Source organism: Cyrtonyx montezumae, unplaced genomic scaffold (genome assembly GCF_038088225.1).
Source record: "Cyrtonyx montezumae isolate F1298 unplaced genomic scaffold, pur_monq_1.0 scaffold_10, whole genome shotgun sequence".
In the NCBI taxonomy this organism is placed as follows: Eukaryota; Metazoa; Chordata; class Aves; order Galliformes; family Odontophoridae; genus Cyrtonyx; species Cyrtonyx montezumae.
The window spans coordinates 33,243,817-33,266,973 of NW_027071826.1; the positions used below are offsets into that span (position 1 = coordinate 33,243,817).

At 38.4% G+C, this 23,157-nt stretch overlaps 1 protein-coding gene across 1 annotated transcript; it reads left to right on the forward strand.

Moving 5' to 3' along the window:
• Positions 1–593: 593 nt before the first annotated feature.
• LOC136060790 (cytosolic phospholipase A2 epsilon-like) lies at positions 594–19,642 on the forward strand. Its single transcript, XM_065755585.1, has 21 exons — positions 594–620; positions 927–1,010; positions 3,867–3,939; positions 4,392–4,528; positions 5,974–6,105; positions 9,290–9,330; positions 9,733–9,775; positions 10,470–10,533; positions 11,138–11,304; positions 11,452–11,544; positions 11,897–11,934; positions 13,115–13,250; positions 13,561–13,697; positions 13,824–14,046; positions 14,704–14,818; positions 14,958–15,095; positions 15,615–15,722; positions 16,221–16,412; positions 16,923–17,089; positions 17,922–18,102; positions 19,282–19,642. Exons 1-21 carry the CDS (start codon positions 594–596, stop codon positions 19,518–19,520), a joined length of 2,535 nt encoding a protein of 844 aa, XP_065611657.1. The 3' UTR covers positions 19,521–19,642.
• Positions 19,643–23,157: the final 3,515 nt, after the last annotated feature.

The window sequence follows — 23,157 nt, forward strand, 5'->3', positions numbered from 1 at the left end:
ACTGTAGTATAGAAGTGAAATCAGATGACAACTCAAACAAATATTTCAATATTTTGAAGAACTGTAGTTATTTGTGTTAAAGCTTAAATGTGTTGCTAACACAGATTAATTGAAAGCAGAACATTCACTAAAGAGTACATTTCAGTAACAGAAGTTTCTCCTGGTTCTGTTTACCTGATGACATCCCTTATGTAGCACAAATAAAGGGAGAAGAACTCTTCCTTAGATGAAAATAGTTGCAATGTTCTCTCAAGACTTTTCCAGTTGGTGAGGGTTACAAGTGTCACACCATATCCTCCTATGTATGCTTATTCAAAACTCACAGTGATAAAGAGCTATTTTATCTCTGCCTAATCCCAAAATAAATGTTTGACTTGTGTCCCCCTTTCCCCTAAATCACTTCAGCAGTAAAAGAAGTCTTCATTTGGTGAAGAACAAGTGCATAATTTGTGCTGTTGAAATCAGTAGGAGGTGGAGCTCTGAGTCAGTTTATACAGGGCTGCTTCCCTGCTGGTCAGCTGGTAGGAGAATAGTGTGTTGCAGGAGTCACCTGTGGACCACCACACTTCTGTCTTTTATGAAGTAGAGGTATAATGGGATCCTCAGCCTACTCACCTCTGGTAAGAAGAAATCAGCAGTGGGATGGGATGATCTGTTTGGCTAGCATAGGTGAGATGCCTGAGAAGCAAAGTGTTTGGTGAATTTTGATCCTTAAATATAAAATACGTTTGCAGTGGGCAGATTTATTAGTCAGAGCAGCTAGTAGATGTCACCGGGCAGGTGGAGCTGTATCCCATTGTGAGGAAGAAAGAAGACACCTGCTATTGCCCTGGTGTGCATTTCAGCAGAAGCTAAAAACTGGGGGTTGTTGGCTGGTGGGTTTCATTGGTGGTCATTCTCACTTCCTCTCACTTCCTCATCCTCAGGATCGGTTCATTCGAGCAAACCAACACAGAAAAATTGGGATCAGGAAGGGGAATCATGGAAGATCGTGCAGCTTTGAAGATGAGGTATGGAGCAAGGGACTGCATCTGGGTTACAAAGGAAGGGCTGCAGGGTACAAACAGTGGCTGTGCCACTGCACACTTCCATCAGCACCTATTGTTTCATCTTGAGCTTGGCTGTTGCTATGAGAGGTGTTATGTTTTAACAGTTAGTTAAGGGATTATTGTTTCTTCTGTGAGTGTGCACCCCTGGGTGGAGGATGTTTTCTGTGACATGGGGGTTGGGAAGGTGAAGATGAGGAACTCGTGGTTTAGATGCTGGGCAAGGAACTGGGAGAGCTGGATGTTAGTCTTGATTTAATGGTTACATCAGTATATGATGTTAATCATACTTCACAGCACCCAAAGATGTCTCCTGATAATTTTTCTTTTGCTTTAGGGAGATGGATCAGCATATACAATGTACTCAGTATCTGCTTCTGAAAATAATTTGGAATCCTAGTTTTTATTAAGTTGAACTATTAAAAGGTGTTGGAATGTACTTGAATGTGGTATGCAACAAACTGTTCCCTTTTTCTGAGTCCTGTTGTTTTAAATTGTATTAAATGGGAAAAGAAAATCTTTGTATATATAGCTATATAATACTTATAATAAGAGTTTCCTGCATCTGTTTCCTTTCTGTAGTCAGTGTAAAATTATGAAGCTATCTAATTGCTAGATCTACAACTAGACCAGGTTGACAAAGCCCTGAGCACCCTAATGTAGCTGCAGGTTTCCCTGTTCATTGTAGCAGAGTTGGACTTAGATGGCCTTTAAAGGTCCCTTTCAGCTCAAATGATTCTATGATCTGTGAGAGCAGTGAACTCACTGCTGGCCAGCACTATGAAATAACGTTTGCTTTTGTGTTTGAATATGTTCTTATTCATGAGACAGTTGGAAAACGAAGCTTTATCTAAAATCCAGGATACGTACACTCCTAAAGCTAAAGATTAAAAGTCAGTCCTCTGTAAGGATGAAATTTTGAGCTTTCAGAAGTACCGATTGCCTACTCCTATCACTTTTTCCATCTCCTCTTTGGAAAAGTTGCCAAAAACTCTATATTGCACTTTCTGAGAGAAAAGTACTGGGTTGAGAATTTTCCAGTGGATTCTAAGCATCATCTGGGACAGTGACATAGTTTTTAGATGATTAATTTGCTTCTGTCAAGAGCCTGACGTATCAAAATAAAGGGTATACAAGGAGATTCGAAGGAGACAATTTATTAGAAATCGTGATACTTTGATGATTTAATTACTCCTTTCAATTTAATTAATGGAGCTACTGCTTCTATATACAGCATTTTACTTCTGATGCTCTTCAGGATTATCTTGTTTGTCCTGAAACCAAGTATAGGGTTGTCTGTAGCTGTGATGGGGTGTGGAAGGGAGAAAACAAAAACTGATTGGGTCACGCAGCCTTCAAAGATGCTGCTATGTATGTGCCCTACAATATGGGATATCAGTATACTGTTATACCTCATTGCTTCTCTGTGGTGAATCAATGAGGTCAGCTTATTGTTTTTCAATATGAGTGTATTTCTATGATTATTTATTATCTGAAAGTCCTAAATAAGCCAGAGCATTGTAAATAACAATTTTTTTCTTCTGTATATTCATATGAAATTATAACTTCTACTCTTGCTTCTTTGTGCTTAATTGCCTGATCTAATGCACAGTCAATTTTACAATCTTTCTCCACTCTCATCATTTCAAGTCTATAATTCAATTTGGTTTTGCAGCCTTCCACTTTCTTAAATTGTTTATAGGTTTTGTGATTTACTCTTTCCTTAGTTCTGTTTTCTTTTCAGCTATTTAACAGTTTTTACCGTGGTAATGTGGATTCATTTCAGTCAGAGTAGTCCTTATCTGTGTATAATGAGCTATCTTTGTCAGTGTCACTAAGAGACAAAAACAACAACAACAACAAACAAACAAAAAAACCCACCTGCATTCTCTTCTGCCTTATAGCACATCACCTTTGCACTAAAACAGAAGAGCCACTTTGTAGTGAGCTGGACCTTCATGTGAAATGGAAGAATGCTTTTATGCAAAGCATCTGAATTCAGACTTCTTTCTGCCATTGTATCTGGAATAGCTCTGGAGTCCCATCCTGGGATGTCCACTTTTATAACAATTCTCTCCCTACTTTATTTATTTATTTAGAGCTAAGCAACTTGTTATAACCAAAGATATTGTATATTGTAGTGTTATCACTCATGTGACCAGATAGGCTGATAGTAATGAAATCTTGACTGGGACATTTTAAAAAGGAGTGGATCTACCCTGTTCCTCAGTAATGTTACATGGCTGATGGGTGCAATCCCTGCCTGAGGAAGAAGGAAATCCCAAGGCCACGAGGTTGGAATCTGCTGTACTTAAATCTATTGGACTCTGTTGGCCTGAGAGCTGAGAAGCAAACCCTATAATTTGGAGGTAGCTGGATTATAACAAGGACAAGTACATAATGTCTCTTAGTAAAAGCAATCTGTCTTTTTTTTTCTTACTGCGATAGTTTAAAAATTAACTTTTAAAGCCTGAATCTTAAAAAACAAAACAAACAAAAAAACCCCGCGAACAAAAAAACTCAGACAACCGAAACCAAGCAGAAAGCAATATGCTTCCCAACCACCCAAAACTTAACCTTATGCACAATTGGTAAATAAACTGCAATCTATTTCTTGTGAATAGACACTATAACGTGTCAATTTCCGAGTGGAAATAATTGCAGTGAAAACATGTTTACTGCTTTAATACTTGAGAATAGTGTATAATTACTAATTTTCTAGATGTTTTCCCCTTTGATTTGCTATAGGAGGCGTTGTGTTAATTACATCTGAGTCCTTTACTAACAACTGAGGTGTTATTTTGTTGTTTTATTTTGCAGCCAGAAATACTTCAGTTGTGTTGGCTCACTGTAAAAATTATAGGTATGAGAAATCTTCGCAAAGCAGACCTGTGTAAGTACCACTGATGGCATGTTAGTATCTCAGCACTGGAATCACTGCCAATGAGCTTAATTCTCCTGGGCTAAAGAAAGACTCCAGAGTTCTATTTTTCATTTCTTGAAAAGTGAGATTTCAGAAGGTGAAGTTGGACACGCATTTGGATGGAACTTGGCAAATATTTACAAGTAAAGTTCAGAAGAGCCTGAGCACTTTTGTTGAAACTCTGTATTTTGATGCTTCTTGCCATATAAGTATTAGTAGTTTGAAGTAGACTTCTATTTCAAAGTGACATAATTTTACATGAAGTTAAATAGCTGCAAACATAACGTTTACTTTTGTCTGGTGAAATATTTAGAGGTTCTCAGAGGTTATTTATTTTATTTTTTTCCTACCTGATTGAGAAAAAGAGATTAAAACATAATAATAAACTGCTGTAATAGTCACACATCTGTCTTTTAATGCAGTGAGCCAAACTGACTGCTACGTGAAGCTGTGGCTGCCGACAGCTTCACACCAGGAAACCCGGACAAGAACTGTATCTAACTGTAGGAACCCTGTCTGGAATGAAACTTTTCACTTCATGATACAAAGTGAGGTGAAGGTAAGACCCATATCTATGCTAATAAGCTGAAACTTTCTAGAAGGGATGTTTTCACCTGCTGCATGTCTCTGGCACCAGGTACACACTGCAGGAGTATACAGATCGGGTTGTATTGATGTTAGAGACCTCAGCCACCATGTTCTGGAATCTCTGAAAACATGTGGTTTCATCTTAGCTATATGGTAGCTGAAAGCATTATTTTTTGTTCAGTGCACTATTTTTCTACCAAACACCTACCCCATAAAGTTTCTGTAGCTATTTGCAAAATGACAAATCCAAAAACAGATTATTGGCTGTGGTTCAGTCTAACCAACAAATGTGGGGTCATGAATGTTGGGCAGAGGAGGATCATGGATTTCCAGCCTTGTCCTGTCTGCTCTCCTGCACAGTCCTCTGATCTCTGTCCCATATGAATCCTGTTTAGCTCTGCTCCCACTGTGCAGTCTGTCTTGTCCTCTGCCCAACCTCTTACCTCCCACAGAATCATAAGGGCTGGAAGAGACCTCTGGGGATCATCTAGTCCAACTTGCTCCTGCTAAAGCAAGTTTCCTACGGGCAGCTGCACAGGAGAACAACCCACTATGGCCTCATTCAGCATGGTCCTTGGCTATACAACTCCAAAGCAACTCCTGACTTTTATTCCTACAGTGTCCCCTTCTCCCTCTCATATGCAACCCAGTGAATCTCTTTTCGATATAGAAAACAGGAATCAGAATGGAACATGAAGATAGGTCTCATAGCCCACTTGTAAAGTGTGAGAGCAAAATGGGTCCTGCCAAGAGAACAGGCCAACAACTATTCTAACAGCACTTCATATGATATGTTATGCTACCCTCTCCATTAAAGGAGAATAGTGAATTGCTGGCTTGAATAAGTAAGAAAAATGTACTGAAATTAGACCTCCTTGGCCCTTCTTGGCTTCAGCTAATGTCAGAGAAAGGCAAACAGATCTTCGAAAGCTTGTGGGTTTCCTCTCTCAGCAAAAGCAAAGCAAAGATGAATTCACCTTTCACTGGGACTTGAACTTGGCTATGCTGAGGAGTGGGATGGTGAACTAGAGATGCAGAAAGCATCAGAGAGGACAAGAAATATTTGCAATGCATAGCAATTACTACATGTTTCCTACCTGTAACTAAGCATGCAGTTTTCATATGGTTTTTCTGCTGTCCTGACTGCTCTATCACCTTTGACATACCGGTCACCATCAATTAAATCAGAGGTCTAAAAATGTTTGTTTTTTTTTAACCAGTTCATTTTCAAAATGGACTAATGGACTGTAAGAAATCAAACCTTACATCTAACGTACAGGCTTATGATTGAATCATGCCCTTCCTGTGCTTTGAATGAGTGCAAACTGAACAGTTGCAGGAGTTTCTCATGCCTTCCTCTTGGGCTCTTTTATCCCAGACATGTACATTTACATCATTCTCTACCACTCCCTTCAGAATGTGCTGGAGCTGACAGTCTGTGATGAGGACACTATCACACCTGATGATCAGCTTTTGACTGTTCACTTTGATGTAGCCAAAATCCGACTTGGAGAGAAGGTTCGCTTGAGTTTTGAGTTGAATCCAGAGGTGAGAAATAAAAATGAATGAAATCAAGTGGATAGATAAAATAACAGTCTTGGTCAGAATTTACTCCTAAGATAGTGCCTATATTATGATTATTCATGTGCAATCATTAAACATTAAATTAAAAACTATTCTAAAAGGGCTGTGTTAAAGCACGAAGTTAAATGCTTGAGGTTTAGTAGAAGCCAGAAACAATCACTCCTGTTGTGTTTACAATTAAATGCATAATGAAACGAATTCTGATTTTTTTTATATTTGAAAGCTCTTTCTGTTTTGCATCAGAAAGGAAGGCAACCATTGTAGCATGTATTTTGCAGGGAAAAAAAAAAGAAAAAAGAAACCCAAGAACATAAAACAGAGGTAAAAGATAACACTTGATTAAAAAATTCTTTGCAAGTCTGCTGATAATCTTTTGTTACATGATTACATGTTTCCTTTCAGGGGGCTGAGACTCATTCCCAGAGAATGGATAAGGCTCTATGAGTCAAAGCCTCCTCAAGTTTTTTATCTGTTACTTGAAGGTCAGTGTGTAGCCTCGAAGTTTCACTTGCTGCGTACATTTCAAAGAATATATTTTGCTTATATTAAATAGAGGATAAAGAGCTGTGTACTGTTTGGTGGGTGAAGTTTCTGAGAGGACAGGTGGAGAAATCATTTTCATCTTTTCAGAGGACAAAATGTGCTGTTACTTTCTGCAAAATAAAACATCTTTTCTACTTGGAGATTGTGTAATAACCAGTCTTCGCAGCTTTTTCCTTCTTTGGCTGAGGCTTGAGTTTACAATTACCAGAAATTGTGTATACGCTGTTTCATTCTGAGCTACTATGTCAGGCTGTTTGGAAAACGCAGCTGCCTGTTTTTATGTTACCATTGCTCTGAAGGATATGCATTGACAACTCTTCCAGAATGTTGGTCCTTACTAGGGTCTGAATATACCTGCTCCAGTTTGCTAAAGCCTTCCTTACATAATCCTGATGTGGTTGAGATCATTTTAAGTGTGATTCAAGTGAAGACTCACAAGTCTTATGAGGAGTGGCTGAGAGAACTAGGATTGTTTAGTCTAGAGAAGAGAAGGCTCAGGGGAGACCTTATTGCTATCTACAGCTATGTGGAAGGATGCTGTGGTGCAGCAAGAGTCGGCCTTCTCTCCTGCATGACTAGTGATAGGACTAGAGGAAATGGCCTCAAGTTGTGCCTGGGGAGATACATGTTGGATATTAGGAAGAATTTCTTCTCTGAAGAGGTGGTCAGGAGTGGGCTGCCCAGGGAGGTGGTAGAGTCACTATCCCTGGAGATATTCAAGAAACATTAAGATGTTGTACTGAGGGATGAGGCTTAGTCTGGAAATACTGGTGGTGGGTGGACAGTTGGACTAGATGATAATGGAGGTCTTCTCTAGTCTTGGTGATTCTATGATTCTAAGATGTGAGTTGGCTCTGAGGTGTGTGCAGTAGTGGCTTAGTCCATTGGCTTAGCAAGTGGAAGTCAGAGCATAGTGAGCTGTGTGTCAGGAATGTTGTTGTGAAGCTGTACTTATTTGAACCAAACTCCCACTTGGGTCTCCATGAAGCATCACAGACTGTGGTCTGAGCACGGACTTGTAGGGCACTTAGGATTCTTTTTTTTTTTTTCTTAATGGCATAGTAATGAAATATGCTCTGCAACCTTAATAGTAGTTATCACTGCAACCTCTGTCCATAATGATTTCTTTCATTCACCAAAGCTATCTCAAGTGGAGGGCTGAGGGCTGGTGGGTAACGTCAGAATGAAGGACTACTTCCTGCTGCACCTCTTACTCACTGTGCAGTTCAACAAGTCTTTCTATTGCTGGGTTCCAGGTTTCTCACCCACAAGAATGTGAGTGAGATTTAATAGAAATATAGTTTGTATGTATGCTTACAGCGATGTAAGAAGAACAGAAACATATGACAGGCACAATTAGGCATATGCTGTAACCAAGGTTCTCCTGAATGTGGTTTCTGCTGTTTGTAGGACAAGGTTGGAATAGACTACCCACAAGCTTTGATTGTACAGACTGGTCACAATGTGGCACTTGAAGTCTGTCTTGCATTTGAATAACAAGACTGCTTCCTAAAATCCATCCCTCAGCCTTCTGTTGCACACTGTTGCAACCATTCTGTTTCTCACAAAATGGAAGCTTTAGGAGACACAAGTAAGAACATCATACAGCTGGGTTACGTGCCTCAGATCCAGTTTCAAGACACCCAGTGTTTCTCACTTACTGAAATGAAGTTGTAAATTTAAGAAACCCTCGCATTTCTCTTTACTATAGAGGTGGTTTTACTTAGGCAGTAAAGTTCACGTTTACTTTACCTTTTGCATTGCTGGAGTTATTGTGCTTTCGGCCTCTTCACAAAGTTAAAATAGACTGTGCAGACAGATGGAGAGGATGTTTGGTAGTAAATGTTTGCTCTTCTGAGCATGAGTGTGAAATTTTACCACATGGAGATTGTCAGAAAGAGATTTATATCTTCCACTAATAGGTATTTTCCTCCCTGAGTGTGATGTGGAAGGTATCTGATATATGTTTTCGATGGTATTTCTGGGATTGGCTGTCTCTCCATATGTATGGGTGACTGATACAGCTAAGGGCTTCAGTTAAGGAAAACCATTATTCAGTCCCTAATGTATGTTGACACATTACTTCTCTTGTTGTTCCCTGCTCTTACATCCTTTCCCATTTCTATTGATTTGGCCCTCATGAACTCACTCCTACACTCCACTTCACAGTCCTCCTATCCTTGCAGGATATTTTCTATGTCAGGCTTCTCCCTTGCTTTGAAGTTTAGTTACGCTCTGCCAGTTCTTCTGTTCTAACGTATATACAACCACCACTTAGTTTGATTTATTCTCAAATATGTTCTACATCATTCATTTGTTCTCTCTCCTTTTCTCTGCACTCACTGTCTTGTCTCATACTACTAATAATTGAGCAGTAGGGCCATTACCCTCTATTCCATGACACTTATTTCACTCTTCTGCTCAGGAGGACAGCTAGTTTGGAAACAGTAGAGTGGTGAAGAGACATGAAACAAAAGAGTGGACAAAGAAGGCTCCACCTACCTACCATATTGACACAAAGGTGGTGAGAATAGCAAATATTGAGGGAGAGGATTATGCAAAGGCATTATCACTTCATCAAAATAATAATTATTCTTGTTTTCAGAATCAGGAAGAACTGGAAGTGGAATTTCTACTGGATAACGTGTGAGTGAAGTCTTAATGTTACAAAATTAGTTATTGGAAGACTTGATGTCTCAGAGTGGCCCCCTGCATCTGTGCTCTGCCTTTCTGACTTGTCCTCTTCCGAGTTCCCTTTCTCTCCTCAATTTGGCAAATTCCTTCTATAGTGACAGTTGCACTAACTATTAATAGCTGAGGATGGGTGTTTATTTTGTAACCCAGTTTTAGGAGAGATTATGCTGATTGGAGAGGCATGAAAGATAGAGACAAAGTAATTAAGAGCCATGAGACTGTGACCCAGGAGCTGGTGGCACTTGTCATCTAGATCTGTGCTCAGAATCATTTAAAATTAAGCAAACTGTTTGTATCTGAAAGATTATCACACATATTCCTTCTATTAAACAAACCTTTCCTTTTTCTTTTCAGTCCAGGTGTATCTGAAAGAATAGTCACTAATGGTGTGTTAGTGGTAAGCTTTTTATTTTTTTTCTCATAAGAAGAGCAGAACTGAAGGGTGTGGATGGAAGAACCATGCCTCTAGGCATAGCCTTTGTTGTCTTTCAAATAAGACACAAGTGATATCGTGAAACTTTGAACTTGATCATGTTTGTAGTGCATTCTATGTTGGGAGAGGCATGGATCACTCAACCTGTAAGACGTTCATTGATGAAAGTAATGAGAAGTGAGTGAATCCAGAGCCACTGCAAACTTCTGCACTGGATGTCAATCTTGGAGCTGGGGGCTCTTCTCATGCCATGTCTGAAATACTGTCCAATGTCTTTGTGCTGCTACTTCTTCCTGTGCAGCACTCTTGGGAAGTTTCAGCTTCAACCCCAAGATCTTTAAGTACGTGCCCATTCAATCAGTTGTTCTCCAGAGCTCATAGGTATTCTACCACTTCTTTTGTATGGGAAAGTTAAAGTGTGGTCTAGGTGGTTGATAAATTCCTTGTTGGAGATGTAACGATATGTAAACATTGTGAAATGTTATGGGACAGATCTTCAGCATTATTCACCGTAGAATTGCTTCCATGCTATATACAAACCATCTGCTTATTCACAGGGCACCATGGCCAGGCATGGTGTACCTATGGGACCTGTAGATCCTTAATGAGGATCCTGGTCTGTTTCTGTGATCATGATACTATTGCTCATCTCTTTCAGTCTCGAGAAGTTTCCTGCGTGGAAGTGCAAGTGGATGATGCAAAGATGAGGAGTCCTTACACAAGTGAGATTATTGATTTTTAACTGATCTGTCAATTCTTTTTGCACTATGGAAGATGCAGACAAATGTACAGCATACTTGATGGATTTCTCTCTCTATCCTCTGTTTGCATCTGGGCTGGTAGGGGATTGAGGTTTATCTGGAATTACCCACTTACTCGTTACTGGTGAGAGTCCTCTGCAGATTGCATGACAGCATAGCTTCAGGGAAACTGGAGGTGGCCATGGAAAAACTGAGAAACATATCTGTTATATGATGGTACAGAAATACCTGTGATGAGGGCAGAAAGAAAAGGGAGACATGACCAACAGAAGTGAAGACTGTGGTGGTGGAAACTTTGGAGTTGTGAAGACTTCCAGTGGCATCTGCTGGTCTAACATGAGCTGTCTCCTGCATGGCTGGGAGAAACTGCAATACAACATTAGCCTTTTGGAGCTTGTTCAGTTTGGCCCTCGTTTATGCTGATCAAGTTGTTGAGGGGGGACATTGCAGCCTGACTGAAAGCTGACTATAGTAGGGCTGGAACGTTACTCAAGTTGCTTTTATTTGTTATTTTTTAGGGCCAGATGTAGCTATCATTACTCTGTACTGTACTTCTTGCTCACAGGGAGAGATTTCACCTTCACAATGAAGGGATCCTATGAAGAAACCCAGGCCATTTCTATGGGTCCTGGCTGCAGCTGGAGAGGCAGTGATTCTACCATGTTCCACTATATCAAGTACAGCCAACCCAACCTGGACATGACGTTGCCAAAGGAGCATTTTTACTGTGGTGTATGCTTTTGTTAATGGACAATGATAAGAGCTAAAGTAACTTTTTGGAGAAGCATGTTGGATTAACCCTTTTCTGGTAGACTTATACATATGGTTTATAAAAAAAAAAATCCCTTAATCATTTTTTTCCCCCTTATTTTAATTCAGTGTGATGCAAACAGGAGGGAAATGGATATAAACAGTCATCTGTCTGTGCCTCTGAATTCTCTGAACTTGGGAAAGAAAAGGACAGTAGTAAGAGTGAGTAACCTTTGGCAATATTTGGAATTATTTCAACAAAGGGTAAGCTGCTTCTATGTGATACTGGGTCCATTGTTAATTTTGTTATTGAAAAAGTACTAGCTGAGTGTATATATATGCATTGCTCTGCATACATATGAAAGAAACCTGGTATTCAAGGAAAAACTAACATTGCTTCAGATGTATTTTAAAAGCAGAATCTAGCAATGTTTGTGTGCAGAAGGCCTGAGAAATAGATCAAGGATTTATTTCTAGATGATATATCTGAGTTAACTGTTATTGCTGTAAAGAAATTGCCATTGCAAATTTTCAGTTGTTTAAAATGTATGCTGTTGTCATTCTTCATTCTCAGGGTGCATCTTATGAAGTGTCTATGAAGGAAGAAGATAGGTAAATCTTACTTCTGAACAATTACTCAGGCCAATCTTTTCATAATATCTTCCTTAGATGAAGAGAAGCTACAGTTTAAACTAGCCTGTTATTTCAAAACCAGAAATAGAAACTGTAATTTATTAAAGAAGATTGAGATATAGGGGAGGGTTAATAAATAATGCTTGTTTTGAATAGGTTGGTAAGAGCCCAAGATAGAATAAGTAGTGCGCAGTCACAGAGTATAACAAGTCATAATATTTTTCCTGAAATTTTTACTTCCTATGTTGATGCTTAAGAATGACTCTGTTTTGTAACATTTATAATAGGTACACGTTTTTATATAAAACATTTCTGTCATGTTTCTGGTGTAGTTATGCACTTAACAATCCTCTGCAATAAAACAAGTGGACAGCAAATAATTTGTGGACTGACTCATAGCAATTTTCCAAAGGGCAACATTACCCTCTCCTGATGAGTTTGGTACATTGCAAGCAGACTGAGATTATGAATAAGAGCTTTTACTGAATGTTAATTAAACTTCGCAAAAGGGACAAAATAACCTCTTTGGGGGGGGGGGGGGGGAGTGGAACAAACAAACAACAAAAAGCAAGCAAAGTAAAATAAGAAAACCCAACATCAAGCAGCCTCAAGCCTGAAGGCGTTGACTTGTGAAAATAAATGTTATAGAATTAATGATTCACATGATGTTCATAATAATGTACAGATATGAAGGGAAACATTTAAGAGACCTCTTCCAATACAAAGATTTACAGCTCATGTTATCAGCAGTGAAGAGCCAAATGCAGTACTGGAATCAGATTAGAGTTACGTTTTTCTTGAAGTATGTTGAGTTCAGCAACTGCTGGGCCAATGCTGCTCTTCAGGAAACGTGTATATAAGAACAGACCATTAAGAGATTCAAGGCTCAATGTGAAGCAGCTTAAGTTCAGATATGTTCCTTTCTTTTTGTCAGCACAGAATTTAATTTATTTAGTTTCCTCATGAAATTGCTGTAGTAATGGAGAAATATATGGCCTGTGATATCCTGCATTTATTTGTGTGATAGTCATCGTGTACATGAGAGTAGTGTTTCTTTAAACTGGTGTCTTTTGGTGCTGATTTTTGCTTCATGCCTCAAGCAGAAGCGCTAGAAATGACTTACATTTAATGTCATCTTTGTTCTCGTCTTGTGCTCTAGTCGCAAGAACTTGGATTTGCGCTTGGGGTTTGATCTATGTGAAAAGGAAAAAGATTTCATCTGTAAAAGGAAGAAGGTTGTTGCTGCTGCTCTAAAAAATGTTCTTCAGCTCGATGAGGACCTGCAGGAAGATGAGGTGTGTGGGACAACAACTTGTGAATTTGAATTATCCTCTTGCCTTTGAATGAAGAGGATGTGATGTACTTGCACGCATCCTCCACATCTTTTAGAGCAAAGTGTATAAACCAGGTAATTGTGAGCACCTACCTCCAAACATTTTTGGTGCTTCCAGAGCGCTCATCCCTTGATGCTGTGTGTGGGAGAACATTTGTCAAACAAATCTTATGTGCTCATAGACATAAATAGTGAGTGGAACAGGACTTTATTTTTGCACTTCTCAATTTCTTCCATTAATGAGTGACTCCATACCTTTGTGTGCTAAGCAGGTACCAATGGTGGCAGTCATGACCACAGCAGGGGGAGTGCGGTCCATGACAGCGATGTTTGGCAGTCTTCTAGCTCTTCAGGAGTTAGGTGTTTTGGACTGTATCTCATACATCAGTGGTTTATCTGCCACAACATGGTAAGGAGGGCTTCTCTTTGTTGCTCACGTTAGCAGATTTATAACCAGAAACAAAATGCATGTGTGTAACATCAGCTTGTGAATTTTCAGATACCACTGTTGAATCTTGGTATTCTTTTTTACCAGGACCATGGCAAAATTATATGAAGATGCAAATTGGTCACAGAAGGATCTCAGAGGGCCAATTGATGATATCCGGAATTATGTGATCAAGAGCAAATTGCAGTGTTTTTCTACAGATCATCTGAAATACTATGAAAAGGAGTTGTGTGAAAGAAAGCTAGAGGGGCACAAGCTCTCTTTTACAGATTTATGGGGACTCTTCATTGACTCTATGCTACACAATAAGGTATTATATATCCATCCCTTTTTCCAGATTTCTAACTTTTCATATCTAAAATTCTGGAACCAACCTGAAGAGGTAAGGGTTTCAGAAACTCTGAGGTCACTTTCTTTGGATTTTTAGATGAAAAGCATGGTCAGCTTAAAATGTAAGCATCTGGGGGTAGTATCTGGCATGTAAAATTAAAGGTGGTCATGAAACTAACTGATTTTTCATCCTTGAATTTCAGATCAAATAACCATTATAATAACATATAGAGGATAGGTGACTCTGACAGAACAAAGTTCAGGAGTAGCTGTACCAGCAAATAAAGCAGTTTTCAATGTCTCCTGGTTGACTTTTAGCACCTTCAAGGTAGCTAAATAGCTTTGTTTCCTTGCATCAAGCCAGAAGATATGGAAAACTTTTTTCTATATTCACTATTTCCCCTCTGACCTCCATTTCAAAATAAAACCTCAGAAGCATCAGTGGTAAGACTTCAGCAAGGTTTTGGAGAGGTTCAGATAGATCAACATGAATGCATTCAGGTAGTCAAGCAACAGAAGTATATGGATCAAAATCTGCCAATATTTAATAGATGTTTTATTGATAGTCTGTATTTAGAAACCATATAAGTACATCGTGTTCATATTTTTTTCAATTACTTCTGTTCTACATAAACAGGAAAATACTCATAAACTCTCTGATCAGCAACTGGCAGTGAATCAAGGTCAGAATCCATTGCCCATTTACTTGTCTCTCAATGTCAGGGATAAATTCAGCACTCTGGATTTTAAAGGTAATGATAGTTATATGTATTTTTTTAATAAGTCTAAGGAGGTAATTTTTAAGTCTAGATAAATGCCAAAAGCTTTTACTGCAAGTCCAAAATCTTAAATAGATCTCATAAATCTTTAAAATAATTTATTTCTTTGCAGAGTGGATAGAGTTCACACCTTATGAGGTGGGTGCCCTGAAATATGGGGCCTTTGTTCGTTCAGAGGATTTTGGTAGTGAGTTCTTTATGGGCCACCTGATGAAGAAGATCCCAGAATCCCGGATCTGCTTTTTAGAAGGTGATTTATTATCTCAGAAAAAATGTTAACTTTACAAAAACATAGTTGGCTACAGGTAATAAGCATTTAATAATTATTGGTCAACAACTGGACCAATGCTAGTACCATACCATGTATCGAACGCGTGCAATTTAAACTTAAAGCAAGCCAGACAAAAGCAGCAAAGGAAGAGGCAAAACTTTTAAGATGAATGCAATTAATTCACTCTTGTATTAATAGGTTAGGATAACCCAGAACATGCTGGTACAAATCAAAACTGATTGTTTCAAGTATGTGAAAGTCAGATGATGGTTTTAAAAGTAACATGAGTTTTGAAAGTAGTCTAATAACCCGGTCATTATGTGGAATGTCGTGATATTTGGTAGTTATATTACAATTCATAGTATTTTGTAAGTAATACAGTGCTCATCTAAACAGCCACAAAATTTGAATCCAAGTAGATCTCCGCTACTTTGCTGTAGATGTAAATGTTCAAAATAATATTAAGGATGACTCTTTTTTTTCCTGTAAATTTTCAAGGCACATGGAGTAATATATTTTCCCAGAGTTTTATGGATGTTGTCTACCTCTCGGGTCATTCAGAGGACTTCTGGCACAGATGGACCAGAGACACTGAGCATGACATTGGTTAGTTATCTGGATTACATTTTACTCGCATCTGCATTGTATTCACATCTCTTTGAAATGTGAAGATTGATATTTTGAATGGATTAAGGTTTATGGCTTATTTCTTAGGGGATACCAAACCTTTGTGAAAGAAGGAAAAACAGAAAAGTAATCCTGGAAAATGGGAAAAAGCATTGGTCTGCTCACTGTTCAGCATCCCTGGCAAGCATGCTCACTAAACTGACAGACTGCTGGGCACATTTTTCTATTAATTTATTTAAATCGTAGTTGCATGTTGCTGAAATAATCCTTTTCTGTCCATTCATTGCTGATGGTTGTGAGCTTGATCTGCTTTGGAGGTTCACTGAGCTGATTGTTAATTATTTCTTTTCATTGCCGTTTGGTAAGTTACCCAGACAAACTCTTGATGTTAGCTGATCAAAGATTCAGATTCATTCTTTATCACTGGTATCGTAGAGTCTGATGCAGACATATACCCTCTTACCATTGTCTCTGTAGAGGAACACCCTGCTCGGCCCACAAGACCTCATGAGCAGACAACTTGCTTATCCCTTCCAAAGGGTTATCTTTCCAATGCTCTTCGAGAAATGATGACAGAACGGCCAGTGGTTTCATACTATCATAATTTCATTAAGGGTTTGCAGCTACATAACAAGTATTTAGAGAATGAACACTTCTGCATGTGGAAAGGTAAGGGCACCTGGTTTTAGATGCATTTCTGAGGGTCATTTGAGTGCTGATAACTGATGAGGATAAATATTTGATAAAATTTAGCATAAAAACAGATTCTGATTAGTACTGTTGTAACCAGTTAAGTAACTGCACAGACTGGGAGGTTCTTGATGGAATTAGTTTGCTGAGCCCCTGATTATTTACCTCTAATCTCATTTCTGTGTTGGAGAAGCCACACCGAGCCTTCCTTCAGTTCCTAGGAAAGAATCACTAGTAACTACCACTGAAGCTGAACTAAGTAGCCACATGTTTACACCAGTTGAAATAGCAGTATAGCTTATTTTTTTTATTAATTTGAGTCTCAAAACTGCTTCCTCTCACTGATTTCAAGCCTGATCCATAGAGGCTAAAATGATGTCAAAGCCTAAGATAGGTGTGGTCTCTGTCCTTTCTTTGACATGCTGGTTTGGAAAGAAATAGGCTTGCTCCTTCCATTATAAATTGCTAGTGTAAGTTTTTGACTTTCAGACACAGTGCTTGATTCTTCTCCCAACCAACTGAATGCAATGGGTGACTACCTCAAGCTGGTAGATACAGCTTTCTTCATCAATACCAGCTGCCCACCCATTTTGAGGCCGGAGAGGAAAGTGGATGTCATTTTGCATTTAAATTACAGCGGAGGATCACAGACTCTGGTGATGTTTTTTAACAGTGATTCTTTATCTGAATGATGCCAGCAGATGAATTTATCACATCTTTCTTTTTTTTTTTTTTCCTGCATGAAATTGTATTTTGATAAATTTAAATAGTAGTAATACTCAATACTACTCAATATTATGAGCAAAATGACTATTAATTTTGGGGTTATTTTCACAAGGTTCTTGAGGCATATGGGTAGACAGAGACACACTGTAGGTTACCCGTTCAGTGTATTTGAGCAGCTTTGTCACTGTGGTACTAGATTCCTCAGACTTAGTTATATAATCTTGAAAATGTAATTGATTAATGCTTTTTTTTTTTAATGAAAATTTGGAGGTTTTTTTGTTTGTTTGTTTGACTTTATTTGCACATATTTGTCAGGCTTTATGTTTTGCTGTTTGAAATAATATTCTGGGTTATATGATAAAAGTTAGAAGTTAGTATAACCTGTTTGTATCAGGATATGAATACATTGTCTATTAAATGCACTGAAGGTAGACATGCAAGAACCCATGTTCTCCAAGACACCCTGTGTAATTAGTTTCCTAATCTGAATTACTGTACTCACTGAACTGCAGAAAGTAGTCTTGAATTTCATACCAGTTTCAGAGAACAGCAATCTTCCTTTAAAAATGTTCAATGTTAGCAAATCCAAATGTATATCAGTTGGGATATATTAAACTTGGGAGCATTCATGTTGCAGTTCAAGTTTACCCTTATTTATAAACATATTAATCACAGATTTGCTAACAAAAAAGTCCATGTTATGGGCTTTGGTAACTGTATGTCAACCTCCTTATACTGCAACTTTCCTTTTTGTCAATCCAGCCACTGGACCTATTCTCAGAGTACTGTGTAGAGCAAGGGATCCCATTCCCCTGCACAGAGCTGAGCCGTGAGGATCGGGAGCACCTGAAGGAATGCTACATGTTTGAGGACAGCTTAGAGGCACCAATCTTGGTTTATTTCCCACTTGTGTGTGATACCTTCCAAACATACAAAGCACCAAGTAAGTTTGAGCATTAATCAATAATTGGTCTTGGTTTTGAATATCATGTGGTTTCCTTTCGTAATTTTTTAAAATCCAAATTATCAATTGAATTCATCTGTTTTCTAAAACAAGAGACTGGAATGTTCTCACCTAGCTCAGTCACCATATTTACAGTCTCATTGTCGCAGATATAATTTTGGTCAATTAATCAGAGATTGAATGGAAGAGCTTCAGAATTAGTAGCATTAACGACTGCATTTTGAGGCAAAATTCATTTTTTGCTGTCTAGGATTGGCTGCTTTCTTTTGATAATCCAAGGACAGAAGGCAGCTAATGAAGTTATATCCACATATAGCTGACACGCTCTCTTAACAATATGATGATAAAGAGATACTAATGGTATAAACAGTTAGCACAATAAGAATTCCCTAATTACTTGGTTTAAATGAAAAAACAAAATTGAGAATAGAAAGTGTGGAAAACATAAAGCGTAGGATTTGCCAGAGTAACAAGCTAGTTTGATATCTATCACTTCTGCTGCTAGGTTATTTTATTTTGTTCAGCAGTAGAATAAATAGTGACTTGTTTGTTTCACTAGAAAAATCTCTTGTCAAATTCAGTTTCAGATTACAGATACTTTTGTGTGGATCACCTCTAATTGTACTGTTTCCAATTTAGTAAAAGAGGAATCTTTCCTCAAAACAATGAACAAAATTATTGAATTGACTTACTGGAGAAACCTCATAAACTTAATCTGTCATTCTGTTGCATCTGTTTGGAGTACAGTATATATCAGCCACCTTAGGGAGAATTCCCCTTCCAAGGTTAATTTGATCTCCTTTTCCACCAGTTGGTAGATAAGAAGGTGTCATCTCTGTGTACTGAATGGAAAAGCTAAAATGACAAAATTCTGAATGTGCAGAAGTGAAATATTCTCATGGAAGACTGTAATTTTAAGAGAAAAGGTATTTTGCATGATGGAGTGGATCTAACAGCAGTGGATCAGCTGCAATTGAGGCCAGTCAGCAAAGTACTGGATTTTATTACTACAGCAGAGGCAGTGTACTTAAAAAAAAATAATTAATTTTTACCAATTTTCCTGAGGTAATCCAGTTTCCTGAGGCCTACACATTGCCTGGTAGGAGTTTTCCATTGCAGTAACCTTGCTGTGCTGAGTGTGCTATGTGTTCATTGCAGATGTGGAGCGCAGTCCTGCAGAAATGGAGCAGGGAAGAATAGATGTATCCAACTGTTTTGCTCCCTATGCCACTGGTCAACTTACATATACTGAAGGGAATTTCAACAAGCTGTTGAACCTCTGCCACTACAACATTCTGAATAACAAACATTTCATTCTTCGGGCTTTGCAAACTGCAGTGGAACGGAAGAAGCGATTTAAAAATTATTTACCGCATCAGCCATCTGAACTCTCTTAAAGTTTATATGGGCAATTCCCATCTGGGGATATAATGTTTTCATAATGGACTAATAGATATCCAGGCAACGTGAATCTGTATTAAACGAAACTCCGTGTTAATTTGTCAAAACACATTATGCTGTTTTTGTTCCTACCATACAGTTATGCATTGTATGGTAGGAATAATGCTGGCATTGGTCATAGGGAAATCATGATTAGTTTCTAAGATTGTCCTTAGTATTCCAGTGAATGAGAAGGCACTTATGGAGAAAAAGGGAATTATGTTTCAGCCCCTGCAGTATGTAGTCTTTGATCCAGGGACTAAAGTAAAGATGAAGCAAAGCCTTCCCTTGCTCAAAGAGCTCTACTTGTGACAGAAGTAAACTAGACACCAAAAGATGCTTGCATGTGGAAAATGAATGCTGAAAATGATAGAATGGAACTGCGCATGATGCCCTCATTTCTCTCAGGAGCCATTTTTTAGGCAGAAGTTGAGCCATCAGTGAATTTATGATTCTGGCTATCATTGCTTCAAGTCAAAATTTTTGAGTGATTAACATGTATAGGATGATTTTTCTGACAACTCTATGATAAAAGTCATCTGGCTGCATCCATCTTGTCTTTCTTTTTTTTTTTTTCCTTCCTGTACTGCCTGCTAAGTGGATTTTGAAGCTGAGGTTACAACAGATGAATTTTGAATCCTATCCTTAGTGGGCTTGAAAACTTAACAGTTCAGCCTTTGGCCATAATCTCATCTTCATTTATTATTAATCTTCTATATGTGAATGATGGTGACAAAGCTCATAATAGCTCAGTTGACTTCCACAACATTTTAACTATCAGTGTGTAGCTGCTGTTACAGTTTTATTCTTGCATATCCAAAACACGTAGGAAAGCTTGGTCAAGATTTTCATACATGTTTTAAATAAACATTTAAGAAAAAACATATATAGGTCACTCTAAGAACTTTTCTCTTGTGTATAATAATATACAATGTAACAGCTACCATTCAAATATAAAATAACCATACGTGAGCCTATTAAAAATTAATCTTACAGAAGCAAACATTGAACTTAATAAAATAACATACTTCAACACAGTTCATCTATTGATTTTTATCTGTGAGAAAGTGCTTTTTGTTTCTGGTATCAGTGAACCAAATGTTGAGGGGACAAAAACAACCATGAGCTTTGCAAATGACCTTGGGGGAAGAATAAAAGAAAAATGGCCACTTCTACTGAAGGGGGGTGGGGGGGGAGCAGGACATTCTGCACTTAGAGCCAAGGTGGCTGAGGTGATAATGAGAGGTTTATGAGTCCATATTGCTGGTACTCACAAATACCAAAGTAATTATTCAGTAATAGAGAGTGGAGTTCTTTGCTAATGCTACGTTCTGTATCTAAATATTTATCAGTTTTTTTCTTCTCCATTTTGCCTTCATCTCATTCATTACACTGATGTGAGTTTCACAAAAAGAAGGAAGTGCATCCATCTGTATGCCAGCAGAGTGGTATGCTGGCAGTAAGCTGACATTGCTCTGGGAAAATGGTACCTGGTATCTCTATCTCACATGTCACGCTTGTAAGTAATGGTCTCTATTACCCAGACTTAGAGGTCTCTCTCTTTTTTTTTTTTTTTAATTAGCAGGCAATAACATCAAACTTGGTTCCTTCTAAGCAAGTCCTATTTTCTATGCATCAGTTCATGTTCATTAGTAGTTATCTCCTGCCAAGCTTTGCTGTCATATGATTCAAACCAGAAGTTTCCGTTTGGAAAGGAAATAATTGGCAGCAGTCACTTGGACTTGTTTGTATGGCTCTAGGGTGGCTGCGTTCAAGAACTCCTTTTTTCCTCAGTTGTTGCTTAAAATCTTTTGTTTTCAACTCCATTAACTTTACCAGCAAGATGGTAACAGCTTTCTGTGAGCAAAGAAGATAGAGAGGATGTCTCTTTAACAGTTCATTTGTTTCATAAGTTTATTTTTAAATAATAGCGGTGTCAGATTTAAAAAAATCTTTTTGTCTTTTATCTACTTAAAATATATCTTAATTATTTTGAAGAATTCTTTTCACAGTTCCAGGAAGATGTAACAGAGGCAGTGCTTTTTGTGCTGGGGGTATTCCACCAACCTTGCTGGTTGTTGCAATATTTGGCATTGATCCTGGAACTTTACTCACCAAGGTGTGGTGGTGATGTGTTGATGTGCATATTTGGCAATATATCCAGAAAATTAGGATTGCTTAGAATGCGCTATAGAAAGGGAGCCCACTTTAAGAAATCTGGGCATGCTAAGCAAGCCACTCATGCTGTCCAAATTGTTTAGCTTTACCAATTTGATATTTTGACTCAGTGGAAAGTTGGTCAAATACTGGTGTCTGTGAAAAACCTGGCTCCAAGGATCCAACATCATGTATGAGGTTATCGTTTTCCCTGGGCTCACCAAATTTGGGGGACTTTCTGTAGTGGCTTATGAGTTTCCTTTACAGTAGACTCACATGACTTCTTGTCTGGGGAAGAAAAGGCTTCTTTTTCTGTCCTGTTGAAACTGATTCATGCTATTGTATTGCAGCAGTACCTGAGTCCTCTCTGTGTTGTTACGGTGAAAGACAGTGTAAAAGTAGAGGGGAAGCAAAGTTTGTTTAAGTCAAAAATAACAAAGCAAGAACAAGATTAGTATTACCAGTGTCCATATACATACGTGTTCTTTTTAATGGGAGCCAAGGCTTAGTGGTGTATTGGCATACAAATGCACTAGTAATGTTGTGGTACATTGGCTGGATTTTTGAAGAGATTCAACATTGATGTAATTGTTCTAATCTGGTCAACAGCTTCTTTTTTTGGTAGCACTTGTTCATGACCTGTCACACAAGCTCTACTAAATGTGATGGCACTCAACTGGAAGCAATTAACTGTGAATATTTATAGTCTGCTGGGACGCAGACATTTCTCAGGCTGACTGTAGGTGAAATTAACCCCTTAATTAACTCATGACACAAAGTGACTTTGAGAATATTTTGATTAAGGCTTTGGTCTCAGCTGGGCTCTAGATTTCTCTGTGGAGGTCCTAGGTTATGTTTATGCTGCAGGAATTACTGGCTCATTTGCTGACACATAGTGGTGCTTCAGACCTATTGTCTGAGAGGGTTAGACACTGTTTGAATGGTTTCTTAAGTCTTGAATGAACTTGGAAATGTCCAGTGACCTTAGACTGAGAGAAAGGTGCTGTTTGGTGCTCGAATCTACAGACTCTGGGGTGAGTTAGAAATGATGGTCATGATCACATGCTTTCGAGAAAGGGCTTGGATTTGAAAGTATTTTGCAAAGAGTTGAAGCCCATGTTGCATGTCCTGGGGATGGCTGCACCACCATTTCACTGGTGATTTTTGTATGGGAGTGACATCCAGTTATTTCCTGTGAGTGAGTAGGAGGGGTGAGATCGTTATCTCTTCAAAGGATGTCAAGAACATGTGAAATAATTTTTAAACAAATTTCTCAATAGTTTTTGGAAGGCTGACTCCTCCTTCATATGTGTCATAATCAGAATAATGCCTTAGTAAAAATGTAATCCCCTCTACCCCCTCTCAGCTGATGTGATTTCTCTCGGCAATGGCAGTGTATTTGCACTTTTAATTCTCAGGGATTTGAATTCACATGAA